This window comes from Dermacentor silvarum, chromosome 4 (genome assembly GCF_013339745.2).
Source record: "Dermacentor silvarum isolate Dsil-2018 chromosome 4, BIME_Dsil_1.4, whole genome shotgun sequence".
NCBI lineage: Eukaryota > Metazoa > Arthropoda > Arachnida > Ixodida > Ixodidae > Dermacentor > Dermacentor silvarum.
Window position 1 is genome coordinate 134,846,610 of NC_051157.2, and position 15,526 is coordinate 134,862,135.

General features: G+C 49.8%; 1 protein-coding gene across 1 annotated transcript in view; it reads right to left on the reverse strand.

Moving 5' to 3' along the window:
* Positions 1-15,526, reverse strand: part of LOC125945018 (low-density lipoprotein receptor-related protein 1B-like) — a 32,896-nt gene that overhangs the window by 7,918 nt on the left and 9,452 nt on the right. Inside the window, exons 5-7 of the mRNA XM_049666560.1 lie at positions 6,250-6,444; positions 5,033-5,164; positions 2,373-2,525 (exon numbers count right to left, since the gene is read on the reverse strand). Of these exons, the coding sequence (XP_049522517.1) occupies positions 2,373-2,525; positions 5,033-5,164; positions 6,250-6,444 (480 nt within the window). The remainder of the gene's footprint in view (positions 1-2,372; positions 2,526-5,032; positions 5,165-6,249; positions 6,445-15,526) is intronic.

Sequence of the window (15,526 nt, forward strand, 5' to 3'; positions counted from 1 at the left end):
ACGATGACAGATTTGAAATTTTACGCTGGAATGATTAGCGGCAACGTAGCCAGCTGTGGAAGCAGGCGACAACGATGAACGCGGGAGCGGGGCACGAGTGCGTGCCGAACACGAGCACGAGCGCAAACCGAGGGACGCCAACGAGCCAGCTGCGGAAGAAGACGACGACGCTCGAGCCAATGCTGATGATGATAATTTTGTGCGTACACGGACGCCACCGAAATCACGAGTTATAACAAGCTTGGCTTGAAAAATAAGTTACCGTCCAGACACCTACCGATTCTGAAGCCATCCTGAAGTTCTCTCAATAAGCCATTTCGTTCTGCTCATGGTTATAGTTTTAATAAAAAAAATTATGGGGTTTTACGTGCCAGAACCACGATTTCATTATGAGGCACGCCGTAGTGGGGGACTCCGGAAATTTGAACCACCTGAGGTTCTTTAACGTGCACCTTAATCTAAGTACACGGTTGTTTTCGCATTTCGCCCCCATCGAAATGCGGCCGCCGGTTTTAATTTCATTGCCTGCATTGCTAACCTATATATTACTAATGTAATGATGATTGGTCTCGCGGGATCGAATCCCGGCCGCGGCGGCCGCATTTCGATGGAGGCGAAATGCAAAAACGCCCGTGTGCTTGCGTTGTAGTGCACGTTAAAGAACCCCGGGTGGTCAAAATTAATCCGGAGCCCTCCACTACGGCGTGCCTCATAATCAGGACTGGTTTTGGCACGTAAAACCCCAGAAAGAAGAAGATGATTGGTCTATATTAGTGAATTCTATCTTTTCCTCCCTTACCTTTATAAATAATTATATTCAATCTATATTGTCGCGAATTGTCTGGCATTCGCCTATCTTGAAAGCTTTTTTTCTACTGCTTTAATCCGGGCTTTCTTATTTTTAGCCGTAGTTTATTAATCAGCCGGGAACCTGGTAGAACCCTGTGGATGTGCGCTAAGAAATTCTCTCTTCAGCTCAGAAGCAATACGACGCAGTGCCACCTACGATTCAGCATTGTCTTTTTTCTATACATTTTCAGTAGTATTACATCAGACACTTCGTGGCTTCGAATACTGTGAGCTGCTATGCAAATAACATCACGGTGTCATTGCAACGTCAGTATTGGCACTGGCGTTGTCGATGCTTTCGCCAATGTTTTTTCCAACAGCCTTATTCTCAGCGTATCCTCTGTTGTGAGTATGTGCCATGTTTGTGTTTTATCGTCATCATTGTCAAGCAGATATGTTGTCCGGTGCTGCGACGCTGCTGTCACGAACATGACGACTGGCACGCATAAAAAAAAAACTCCACCTTTCCAAGAACAACTTCTATGCGATCACCGTAATGTTGCGCTCATACACTTCTGTATTGTTCATTCTGTCCCTGCAATGCAAGCACAGATAGCCTTGCTCTCATATTCTGTATTCTGTATGGAGCGGAAAAAACCTTGAATTTACACCCGCGGCACCACCGTTGCGCGATACTTAATGCGCTCGACTCCCAAATGCTCACTGGTTCAGTGGGATGTGTTCAAATCTCAGTGGTGGCGATCTTGGAGGGAGTTCCTATTTGTTTAGTCTATGGAAGGGTGGAGCTGAGTTAATGGGGTGGCCTGACGGCGAATAAACATAATCGTTGAGTATCGTCGGCTTCGACAACGGCTGTCGTCAGCTTAACAGAATGATTGAAATGACGGGCAATGCAAACCTAGATTGGAGCGCATAACTGCGTTCACAGTAAATTCGCAATCTATAAGTATCTAAACCGTGGTATTAAATATGGGGGAGGCACACTGCAGGTAAATTCAGTATCAGCCTGTCATGCCCACAGCAAGAGGAAGGCCTCTACCAGCAATGTGTAGTTCTGTTTTTGCCAGCTGATCCCAGCGCCTATCCCCACTACACCTATTCATTTGCCACCTTTGATGGCATGTCTGTTTCATTGGTACACTGTGTATTGCTCATGAGACCACCAGGCTACCTGTCAACAAATTACACCACCGGCCCATTTCCAGTTCCGCTTTTTGACCTCAACTATACATTTATCTACTAACATTCGTTTCCAAATCTTCATTCGTTTTTAAAGTAGATACTGATATCTTCCTGCCCCTCTTCAGATGGCTAGTTGAGAAGCCTCTAGTTTCCTTATAGGTTTTATTCTACGAATACTGGCTAGTAGTGCCTCAACTAGACAACACTGCTAAACATAAGAAACACAAAAGGGCGCAACGCTTTGAACCGAAACTTCACAATAAAAGAAAAAAAAAACTGGCGGAAAGAGTTCTACAACACCGTTTAGACCTTCCGTGACGAGGTAAACGGAATATATGAAGAGGGGTGAAAAGTTTATAATTTTTTCTGTCTGAAATTACCTTTGCTTGTCTGTAGGTGCTCCTTCGAAGTACTTTGAATGGACAACTCACAGCGGTGACCTTCGAAGCCATTGGAACAGTCGCAAACTGGATAACTTTGTCGTAATGCAAATCCACAGAGGCCACCATTGAGACATAGAAAGTGCGGACACGCTGTAGAAAAAAATCCAGAGTAGAAAAAATAATTTGTCGCAGTTTCACCCGAAAGCCAAAGCATCAATTGCGATAGCAAATTAGTAGTAGCTATACGGAGTAAGGATAGTAGTTTTATCAGCTGTATAAACTTAGACTTGCAGCAGCACCAGCAACGCGCAGAACTGTTGTCGACGCCGTCGGCGTTTTGCCCGCGTTCGCACCGAACGCGCGTGGCGTTGGTGACTGTTCCCGCTGCCTCTGGGGGCGGCTCGAAGGTTTTCGACGAGATCAGAACGGGACTCTCGTCGAGCAGCGTCGGAAATCATACCCACCTTTTCGCCTCGCAACGTTTTTATATAAATACGCATTTGGTGCCGCACCTAAACGTCGCCTCCCCTCCCTCCCTCCCATCCTCCCACGGCCTTTCGCCCAACGGAAGAAGTCGCGTTTGCTCTCTATATATGGTGATTGTAAAGGAGGAAAGAGACGCTTAATTCTGCAGCCCTTCAGGGAGCCTGGCGCAGAACGCGCGTTTGCTCTCCGACGGGCGTTCGCTCCCCGTGAAAGCGCGCGTCCCTCCTGCCGTTTCACTCCCACCTACAGCGTCCGGAGCGCGGCGGCGATTTCATCGCTGTTGACGTCATGCGGAACCTCACGGCGACGGCGACGACGACACCGACGACTGAAATCCGCTTTGGAGTGTCCATATATTTGCTATCGCAATAAAAAACACATGTCATCATAGCTTCTTTGTATACCAGGAGAGCATATAGAGATCTATATGTAGCTCACTATATGTCTCACTAATTTAACCAGCGTTTAATGGTGCGTTAATCATACAGATATTACAGTGAAAGAGGTAATGCTACTGCACTTACTTTTGATATCAAAATGCCTGCTCAAAAAGGCGTCCTCACCAATTTCGACAGAAGAAAACGTTGGATCGGCATGAAAGTTTGCAGCATTACGAAGTCGCACAACGTAGAATGCTAATCGTCAGAGTCAAGAATTTAGCAAACCCTTCCTAACTGCAGGGAGCATTCACGGGAATGCTCGAAGCAACTACTGTAACAAAATTCTAATACAGCCTAATATGAAACTTTAAGAAATGCAGAGGTGCTCGCAAAATATGCAGGAGAAAGCACAAAATTGTGGTGTGGTTGAGGCAGCCACAAAAAATTGTGAACGTCACACTGAATGGATGTCAACGTCAAGATGTACAATATGAAAAGACTAAAGATGTCACCACCGTTTTACCGGTGCGTCAACGTCTTTGATATTCAGATTTTTTATACACTGTACTGCGCCTGCCTGCAACTAAAGCTATTGATATTGCATACCCTTCCTTCAAGGTCGTTGTAGGTGCGCATGGTTTCATTGCTGAGATGTGAAGGAGCCATCGGATCACACGACTAACAACATTCTTGTGAACACAAGACAAAAAGCAAAGCAACTTGCAAGAATCCTTAGAAAGCGTTCGTTTTTTTTTTTGTTTTTTTTTAGGGGCAAAGTTCCTTACGGTGTGGGTCGTTCCCTCCTCTGTAGTAGTAGTAGTAGTAGTAGTAGTAGTAGTATGTAGCCACCTGTAATTTTATGAAGTGTTCACTAGATGGCGTTCCGGTTCCACTTCCGGTTCCACTTCCGGTTCTGGTTCCACTTTGCGCGCGTTCGGTGCGAACGCGGGCAAAACGCCGACGGCGTCGACAACAGTTCTGCGCGTTGCTGGTGCTGCTGCATGTCTAAGTTTATACAGCTGATAAAACTACCTTGAGTCTCTCGTTCCCGACGCGCGCTCTCTTTATCTCTCGTCCGTAGCTGTGGTTTACCCGAATATCCCCCGGTGCTTCGCCCACTCATCATTCACTTCGTGGATATGCTGTGATTTTTTTACCATGAGAGTGGTCGAGGATTTCATAGCATCAGGCTTTTCATGCGAATAAAACTAATATGTTCGTTCACAGCCAGGACGGACAATAAACCGGAGACTTGCTTTTTTACCCAGAAAGAGCGCTGCGTAAGAATGATTTGACACTTATAAGTAGCAGACGACTACTTCTTTCTGGGGTTTTATGTGTCAAAACCAGCTCTGATTATGAGGCACGCCGTAGTGGAGGGCTCCGGATTAATTTTGACCAGCTGGGGTTCTTTAAAGTGCACTAGAACGCAAGCACATGGGCGTTTTTGCATTTCGGCTCCATCGAAATGCTGCCGCCGCGGCCGGGATTCAATCCCACGACCTCATGCTCAGCAGCGCAACGCCTTAGCTGACTGAGCCACCCAGGCAGGTTGTAGCTGACGACAAGACATATCTATATTTCAAATGACAATAGGTAAGTATAGGTACTCATAAAAATAAACTGAATCTGTTTATGATACCATCACAGACTAATATTCTCGATATTTCAATTGTATGACTACGATTCATTTTGACGTCTCGGAGTTTAGGATGGATCCGACGCTTTTTGAAAGAATTCTTGAAAGTTTGCTCCCCTTTAAGGTCACACGCAACTACTCTGTTTACATACCGTTGCACAGAGCTTCATCCGATCCTCCGAAGCAGTCTTCTTTTCCATCACAAAGCAACGTGCGGGGAAGGCAGTCGGAGGGAGAGCGAGTCATACAATGAAACTCCTGTGGTGTGCAAATGTTAGGCCTCCCTAAAAGGGAAATATTGACATTTTCCAATAAAAAACGGCGTTCTTTTTTTAAATATGGGTACTTTTACACAGTTCAAAGACACGATTCTGAATACTGCACTTAGGTAGGCATGAAATTACCACACTTATTTAATTACCTTTTTTAATTATTTAATCATCACAGGTACACAGAATAGATATGCTCATTTACACGGTACTTTTGCCACACCTAAAATATACATATTTGTGTACACGTCGGCATAGACTGGGCTGCTCAACCAGGAGGACTCCTACAACTGAAATGTGCATTTGAACGACTGTTATGAGTCGCAAGCTAAAGCAAATTACCATTCAAATTGTTTTCGCTGAAGCAAAGGCTGCAGACAAAGTGCTGTGCCTGCCGTCCATACTTCGTCCTGTCTTACGCGCTGTTCGATTCCCTTCCAAGAATGCATCAACTATCCCAGTTCAGCAGACTTCTACAAGGGGTCATAATGGAGGCGAAACCGCGTGAGAAACACAACGGTGATTTTTAGAGCGCAGCTCTTAGGCGCCCGTTCGTGCTTTGTCCATCGGCAGGACATGCAAGGCATGGCCCGACCTCAAAGGACACACACATGTGACGTCATGCTCGCTCTGTCATGCGTCTTCTGTCCTCAACATGGCATTTTGAAAAAGAGAAAAGTTTGATAAATAGGGTGCGAAATATTTAATACCCTGTCTTATTGCTGCTACAGCTCAAAGAATAAAAGTGTGCACCCGCATTCATCCAAGACTATTTGCTTTTTGCAGTGTGCGATAAGAGCTTATCAGACATTGACTTAACCCGACACATAACCACGACGGCAACGACAACGGATATGACGATGACTGAAATTCACCTGGACTTCCATTAAAATTGTTATCGCAAAATTATTTCCGGAATTCTTTTTTTTTTGCTTTACGCAGCGTTAGCGTTTGGACAAGATGAACTATAGAAAACTAAAATTATCTGTCGCTAGGTGAATGAGTACTTCCAATTCATTCAACAAAATATGGCCACATGTGATCGTCAAATACCGTATACCAATACACTAGACCACAGTCAGGCCACAGCTTCACCATACCGCACTTTTCGTCCAACCCGTTCGGGCAGTCAGGGACACCGTCGCAGACGAGCACGCCCGGAATGCAGGTAGTGTCATCGCGACAGTCGAACTCTCCACTGTGACACTCCAAGCGTGGCTTCGGCGAAGAAGGAGCAGGCGCTTTGCTTGTAGGGGGCGCTGGCGTGGGAGTATCGCTCGTGAGCAGTGATTGTTCTGAAACACGCGTTTCAAGAAGTTATTATCTACGTTTTATTCTAGGAAAATAAATAAACAAGATCGAATTAAAAGAAAATGCGTCAAAACAACAACACTGCTTTTACAGCGTAAGCTGTTATGAACTCATTTCAATTGACATTTTGGTTCGCGATGGTGTCCGCCTCCGCCGCCGCCGCTGGCGACCGTAAACGCTATCGCCGGAAATGAGAAAAAAAGTGCGCGCTCCCTGCCGGGATCCAACCGAGGCCCGCTGCGCGGGAGTCGGCTACTTCACCACTGAGTCACGCAAGCTTTTGTTCCTTATTTATTGCCAGAACTTTCACTTTGCAAACACTAATTGCATCAATTTTTCCAAAGAAAGCAATACATCTTTATGCATATACACATACTTTCTAACTTGCATGCATACATGCTGTGCGGTCAGCCACAATTTGACTGGCAATGTCATGTCAGGTTTAAAATTCTTTTAAACCTGCGAGGGGATCAATCCTCGTCCGTCAATCCGGGGGCCATTCTTGATCTTTAATTACGTCGATGAATTTGGAAACACCCTCCCGGAAAAGTAGTCGTGCAGGCCTTCGGTCAGGCTCACAAAAAAACCTGCCATTCGAGCTCGCCAAAAACAGTGGAGGCCCATTTGCATAATGAGGTCCAAAGGCAGTTCCTCCTCATTTTGTAGACTTAAAAATCTAATACCTAATGGATTTAAGGGCGGTTCTTTCAGTAGTGTTCTTTGAAGAACGTCCCAAAAATAAACCCCTTCACAACAATGCAAAAAAAAAACGTGGTCGATTGTTTCCAGTTATTTACATATAAGACAGTTTGCTCCCCAAGGTAAATAAAAACCCTTCTCTTAAGCGCTTGCTATCAGGCATCGAAAAAATGCCCTATAAACGCGCCCTAGGCAGGCGCGCAGGCACAGACGACGAAATGCGATTCAGACGAGGCGCACAATCAACGCGACCCCGAGCCTCCGCCAGTATGGTGGCGCCATCTAGTCAAGGTGCCTACAAACGCAGCGTGCCCGACATGTAAGTTGCATATAGCAGTTGCATGCTGCATGTTACTCGACCTGGTTAACTAAAAAAGGCTAGGTGACTATTTGTCACCAGCCCGTTTTGAAGATTCCAATAAACAATCATGATCATCATCCTCATCATCATCATCATCATCATCATCAACAACAACAACGTACCGTGCCACTGGTCAAGGGATGTGAGATGTGCGCCACGGATTCTGGATACTGCTTCGGTACACGTTATGGCGTCTCCTCGCAAGGTACGAACCGCTGCTGAAGAAGCGAATCGTATAGCTACGTGCCCGGCTACAACCAGGCATCATCGGGCTCAGCATAGTGCTGTGCAGAGAGCATTACAACCTGCAGCTCGCCGTAGACACCGGGCGGACGGTTCAGATCTTTCTCGTCAAAACGAGGCGAAGAGACTTTGCTACGAAGACCCTGTTGTGCGTGTTGCCGAAATTGCAGTAGCTAGCAGCTAGCAGTAGCAGTAGCACTAGCAGTAGCAGTAGCAAAATTGCAGTAGAGAAATTGAGTAGCTCCACCAGCTTACGCTGAGACTGTGCTGCGTGTACCACGCAGGCCTGTGAGTTTTTTTGTTTAGCGACCATTTGCATATACACAGCAATATACACAAAGTTGGACGCACTTTTACGACGAAACATAAACTTGTGGCAGTGGTCATGCGCGTCCAATGCATGACCACGAAGGAACAACCAGGACAGCCAGACTACTACTGCATGGTCACTCCAGTGTCGGCGTCCCATTGTCATCATGCCGTCATCGTCATTTTTTGCACCTTATTCCTTCGCCCCAGCCCAGGGTACCCAGCCGGTCTCAGAACTGGCTAACCTCCCTGTACTTCCATCAATTTCTCCTTCCTTCCGTAATTTTGTCGTGTGCTGCCGAACGTTTGTAAGCATTCAATAACACGACATAATCTTCTACGATCTGGGAAAAAACGCTACGCAAATTGCGAGTTTCAAAAGCCCAATTTGCGCTTTTCAGGCTCGCCATTTGTTGGGTGAGCTTTGATGCTTACAGAAGTTCCCCCACGAGAATATGAGATCAATTTTTGTCATAATCATCAGTTTCATCTCCTTTTAGTGCAATTCCCATTTTTCTATTGAGAACCTAGTGACAACGGCGATTCAGATAAGCATGGAGCTGATGTGAGTGCAATAAACGGCACTTTTTCAGCTTTATCGCCTTGAATTTCAATATTGTTGAAAGAGCACGATGCTTGGCAGAGCGAATGAAAACGACCACAGAGACGCTTGCGCGTGTGGCCGTTCAGCCATCTTCTTACGTCCTGCGTTTCTTTGTAAATATTCTGTAAATATATCCTTCGCCTATGTCTCGCCTCCGTCCCACTTTGGTGGTGGCGAAGGGTACGTCACTTCTCACAACGGAACTGTACAGCGGCCGTTGTTGTGGACGTCTGTGTGCAATGGTGGAAGATACGGCGCCTAGCTACATCCCCGCCCGCCACTTCAACAGTTGCGCTTTACAAACCCGGAATCCTGGCACATTCTGCGTTTCCGGTGAAGTGGACGTTGAAAACTGGCTGGATGGATTACGAACGTGTGAATGCTAACAACCGATCGGACGCTACGCAGCCGTTGGCAAATATAATATTCTACCGCAAAGGCACTACAACGGTATGGTTCGATAACTACGAAACTGGCCTCGGCAGCTCGTACACCCACAAAGAAAATCTACGAGACTTGCTTGGGAAGCCCGATGGCAGGAAAATCGCCGTGAAATAGCTGCTCGCGTCACGTGCACAGACTTCTACAGACTCTTACGTATCGTACATACAAGACGTTGTTAGCGCTATGCCGAAAGGCCGATGCCGAGATGCGGGGAGGCTTACAAGGTTGGGCATACCCTGAAAGGGATCGCCGATGAACTCCTTCAACCTTTTAATGTGCAGCAATTTTTCTACAATCGACGACATTATAAAGGAGTGCTGCCGCTTTGAGCAGGCTAAAAGTCGGCGCATTGGTCACGCATTTGTCCAGCTTCCCAACACGGTGGCAACTTCCTCTTGCGAAGACCAGACTGCAGCCCGGCCATCAGTTCCAGCAGAAAAGCTGACTCGGACTACACGCCGCGAGCTTGAAGCCCTGACCCATGCCCCAGTTCACGCCAGTGACTCGAGCTCGATCACGGCTCTCTGTGCAAGCTATTGTCTGGCAGGAGCTCGCCAGCATGAGCATCACTCTGTGTGCCCCGTGGCCAACCCAACACAAACTTCGTGGCGTCCGCCCTGTTCCTATCAAGAGCAGCCATTCGCCACACGATATCGCGACCCTGCTGCGTGGCGAACCCCTGATGATCGACCGATATGCTTTATTGGCATCGTATCGGCCACGTCACCCGTTACTGCGCCACCCGCTGGTCCTCGGCGCCTCGAACGGCGTCTACCCCTTACCCACGTCCGGACAGCAACCTCTTCTCACCTTCAGCCCAGTCTTTCTCCAGTGCCGATGCTCCGACAAGAATAAATAGTCGCCGCGTGGCAACCAGCCACTCTCGTTTCCAGGCCGTCGACCATCATCTCACACAGCGTTTATCTCTGGAAATGAATGGTTCGCGCTCGCGACGGACCACGCCGGGCGCTTCGCAATAACTAGGGTATTGCCTACAAGCGGCTCTACAGACGTCGCTGACTTTTTCCTCCAAGACGTAATTCTCCGCCATGACGCCCCTAAGCAGCTCCTCACCAACCACGGGAGGTACTTTTTCTCAAGAGTGGTAGATGACATCCTTCGTACCTGCTCTTACTGACTACAAACTCACCACCGCTTATCATCCACAGACGAATGAATTGACTGAGAGCCTTAACAGATCGCTAACTCAGATGCATGCCCTGTATATTGACACGTATACATGTTTATCTTTCCCCGGTGGCCGCTTTCCACCGGCTAACAAATGTTAAACGTTATCGCTCGGCGCAGGACGCACCTGTATCGGAAGTTTCTAGAACGTTATCGATGCTTCTTTCCGTTGCCTGTTTTCACCGACGCTTATGTTATGTGATTGTATGACCGACGAGAATTGTCTAGAACTTTCTGGAAGACCCGCGGGCTAAGGGATTAATCTGGAATCTTCGATGACTCAGGTATAAAAGCAGACGCGTTTCGCCGCTGATCAGATTTTCGACGATCGCCGACTGTGTTCGCCGCTATTGTTGTGCTTTGAGTGTAGCTTGCTTTTGTGGGCCCAGGTTCGCCCAATAAACAACCAGTTTCGTCATACACAGTTTTGCGACTGTTTTCTTTGCCGTCACTACTACATGACATCTGGTGGAGGTGCTAGTTAGTTCATGCACCGAACGCCCCCACAAAGTCGCGACCCAAGCTCGAAACCGGAGGACGAGACCAACGTCGCCAAGGACCAGCGAGCTAGCCGTAGGCAGCAAGGACTTCTGCCGGAGTACGGACTTCTTCCCGAAAAGACCACTGCAATCAAGGCCAAGTCAACGACCAGAATGGCAGCACCAGCGTCCCCCATCCTGCAGCAACAACCTCAGGAGCCACCGACCTTTCGTGGATCATCGGCTGAAGACCCTGAAACCTGGCTGGAGACATATGAGAGGACCGCGACGTTCAACAAATGGAGCGACGACCTGCGCCACGTTTATTTTTCATTGGATGACGCTGCTCGGACCTGGTTTCAGAACCGACAGACCACCCTGGTGACGTGGGACCTATTTCGTGAGAACTTCGTGAGGACCTTCACAAATGTCGTGTGAAAGGAAAGGGCCGAAGTTTTATTAGAAACCAGAGTGCAATTGCCGAACGAGAACATCGCGATCTTCACGGAGGAGATGACTCGCCTCTTCCGCCACGCCGACCCCGATATGTCTGAGGAAAAGAAAGTTCGGTTCATGATGCGAGGCGTCAAAGAGCATCTATTCACCGTATTGATGCGCAACCCGCCTAAGACTGTGGCAGAATTTGTTTCGGAAGCCACAACGATCGAGAAGACGCTTGAAATGCGAGCCAGGCAATACAACCGCCATGCACTGACAAACTACGCCGAAGCTCAAGCGCTAGGCGCCACCGACCTGCGCGAGACGATCAGAGCGGTTGTACTGGAAGAGCTGCAGAAATTATTCCCAAGGTCGCAGCCTCAGGTGACTTCGATCGCTGACATAGTTAAGAGATTCAGCGGTCACTGGAAGTGCCAGAAGTTCCGGCATCGCCTCAACCACAGCCGCAAGCGATGACCTACGCCGCCGTCGCCCGTCGTCAAGGCCCCCCTCCGCGCTCGCGCCAGGGCCCCCGTAACGCCGCAGTTCCGTCGTCCACCGCCGCCGCCGCCAGCACGCCCGCCCGTCGCCCAGCGCAGCTACCAGAGGAAGACGGACATTTGGCGCGCCCCCGACCACCGCCCGCTCTGCTATCACTGCGGGGAAGCCGGCCATGTCTACCGCCGATGCCCATACCGCGAGATAGGCCTACGTGGGTACGCCGTCAACGCGCCACGTCCACAGCTTGGCGAGCGACCACGCGACATCGCTGACTACCTCGTCGGAGCCCAGTGGCAACCACGACGACCCTCACGCTCGCCGTCACCAGGACGTTACCTGTCACCGCAGCGCCGACCATACACTGGCCCAGCCCGGGGCCGGTCCGTGAGCCCCTATCCGGGAAACTAAAGGCAGCAACCGATGGAGGTTCGGTTGCTGTACGACGCAATTCCGAAGATCCTCCGCCGCCGACGAAGAAGATTCGCGAATCATCACGACGAATTATCAGCACGCTGCCTGGCAAGAGCCTTGACCAAGACAACACTTCGCCGCCGAAACAAGACCTGCCGACGCGACGTAGCAGCAGCGGAGCAAGCCGACGCAGCCGTGAACCGACGCCACGACTTAACCGCAACGCCAGACGACTAACTACCGACTTAGACGTGCTAATCGATGGTCATAACGTCACCACTCTCGTCGACACTGGAGCCGACTATTCCGTCTTCAGCGGTCCGTTCGCCGCCAAGTTGAAGAAGGTGAAAACAGCCTGGCAAGGAGCCAATATCCGGTCAGCGGGAGGCCACCTAATAACGCCGACTGGAATCTGCACAGCGCGAGTAACGGTAAACAACCGCACTTACCCGGCGAGCTTCGTAATCCTGCAGCACTGCTCCAGGGATGTCATCCTAGGCATGGACTTTCTAAATCAACACGGTGCAGTCATCGACTTAAGGTCCAAGCCGATAACGCTTTCAACGCACAACGCGATACCACCGGATACAAGCATAAGTTACCATGCCTTGAATGTGCTTGAAGAACAAGTCACCGTTCCGCCTCGCTCCCGCGTAATGATTTCCGTGGGTACCGAAGTGCCTGCAGACGTGGAGGGCGTCATCGAGGGCGATCATAACTTACTGCTTGACCGTGAAATTTGCGTCGCTAGAGGCATAGCTGAGCTACGTGCAGGGAAAGCAAGGGTGATGCTCACGAACTTCAGCCCCGAATACAAGCACATTAACAAGGCACCACGGTCGCCTACATCGACGAAATAGTACAAGCCAGCAGTGATTTCGCCTTCACGGATTCCAGTGCACCTGCAACGACAACTATAGTATCTGAACCAACTTTCGACGTCAACCAGAACCTTCCCAGGCATAAGAAAGAACAGCTAAAAGCTCTGCTCCTGCAATATAAGGACTGCTTCTCATCGTCGTCAAAACTTCGACAAACCCCTGTCGCCAAGCACCGCATTATAACCGACGAATATGTTCGCCCAATCCGTCAGAGCCCGTACCGAGTTTCGGCGCGCGAACGTGAATCCATAAGGCAACAAGTCGACGAAATGCTACGCGACGACATCATCCAGCCGTCCAAGAGTCCGTGGGCGTCCCCCGTGGTGTCAGTGAAGAAGAAGGATGGAACCTTACGTTTCTGCGTCGATTATCGTCGCCTCAACAAGATCACGAAGAAGGACGTATACCCCCTCCCACGGATTGACGACGCCTTGGATCGACTCTACAACGCAAAGTATTTTTCGTCGATTGACCTCAAAACCGGCGACTGGCAAATCGAAGTCGACGAGAGGGACCGGGAGAAGACTGCCTTTATAACACCAGACGAACTGTTCGAGTTCAAGGTCATGCCGTTTGGTCTTTGCCCTGCACCTGCGACTTTCCAACACGTCATGGATACAGTACTGGCAGGCTTGAAGTGCCAGACTTGCCTCGACTATTTGGACGGCGTCGTTGTGTTTGCCTCAAGCTTCGAAGAACACCTGCGGCGCCTTGAAACAGTTCTTCAAGCAATCAAAACCTCCGGACTCACGTTTAAGCCAGAAAAGTGCCGCTTCGCATATGAGGAGCTCTTGTTTTTGGGCCACGTCATCAACAAGTCTGGAGTGCGCCCCGACCCTCAGAAAACTGCGACCATCTCCAACTTTCCTCCGCCCGCTGACAAGAAGGCAGTGCGTAGACTTTTTGGACTGTGCGCCTATTACAGGTGCTTTGTCAAGAATTTTTCACGGATCGCTGAGCCATTGACGTATCTCAAGAAGGCCAACGTCGAGTTCAAGTGGGAGACGCCGCAAGTCGAAGCATTTGAAGAACTGAAGCGACGCCTGCAATCGCCGCCAATACTTGCGCATTTCGACGAAAACGCCGATACCGAAGCCCACACCGACGCACGCAGCGTAGTACTCGGCGCCGTGCTTGTGCAGAGGACTGACGGACTAGAAAGGGTTGTAAGTTACGCTAGCCGGTCGCTATCGAAGGCGGAATCAAATTATTCCACAACAGAAAAGGAGTGCCTCACCATCATCTGGGCTACATCAAAGTTTCGCCCCTACCTCTATGGCAGGCCCTTTAAAGTTGTGAGCGACCACCACGCCTTGTGTTGGCTAGCTAACTTGAAGGATCCTTCAGGTCGCCTCGCACGATGGAGTATGAGACTTCAAGCATTCGACATCACCGTCGTTTACAAGTCCGGGCGAAAGCACTCTGACACCGACTGCTTGTCTCGCGCCCCGTCGAACCGCTGCCACAGGACGACCAGGATGACGACACTTTCTCGGGGACCCATCAGTGCCGACGAATTCGACGAACAACAGCGAGCCGACCCGGAAGTAAGGAGCCTTGTAGACTACCTGGAAGGCAAGACAGTCATTGTGCCGAAGGTGTTCAGGCGAGGATTGGCGTCGTTTTTCTTGCAAAACGACATTCTCCTAAAGAAGAACTTCTCGCCTCTCCGAGCCAACTACCTCCGCGTGGTACCCTCAGCATTGCGTCCAGAGGTTCTGCAAGCTCTCCATGACGAGCCAACGGCTGGACACCTCGGTTTTTCCCTCACGCTCGCGAGGATACAAGAAAAATACTACTGACCTCGCCTTTCTGCCGACGTCGCCCATTATGTAAGGACATGCCGAGACTGTCAGCGATACAAAACACCGCCGACAAGGCCAGCCGGACTTCTACAGCCGATCGAGCCACCTCGCCGACCATTCCAGCAGATCGGGATGGACTTACTGGGGCCTTTTTCGACGTCGACGTCCGGGAATAATTGGATCGTCGTAGCTACGGACTACCTCAAGCGCTACGCCGAAACAAAACCCTTGCCCAAAGGCAGTGCTGTCGAGGTAGCCCGATTCTTCGTTGAGAACATCCTCCTGCATCACGGTGCCCCAGAAGTCCCCATCAGCGACAGAGGTACGGCCTTCACGGCTGAACTAACTCAAGCCATCCTGCGCTACAGCCAGACAAGCAATCGCCGGACCACCGCCTACCACCCGCAGACGAATGGCCTCACCGAGCGCCTAAATAAGACCATCGCCGACATGCTGGCAATGTACGTCGACGTCGAACACATGCCGTGCAAGAAACGACGCACATGGCGCCGTTCAACCTGGTCTACGGAAAGAAACCGGCGACGCTTGACGCCATGCTACCGGATGTCTCCAACGAAGAAAATCTCGACGTTGCCACCTATTTGCAGCGTGCCGAAGAAGGTCGACAGCTCGCCCGCCTGCGCACCAAGAACCAGCAGAGAACCGACAGCCGACACTACAATCTTCGACGACGCTACGTCGA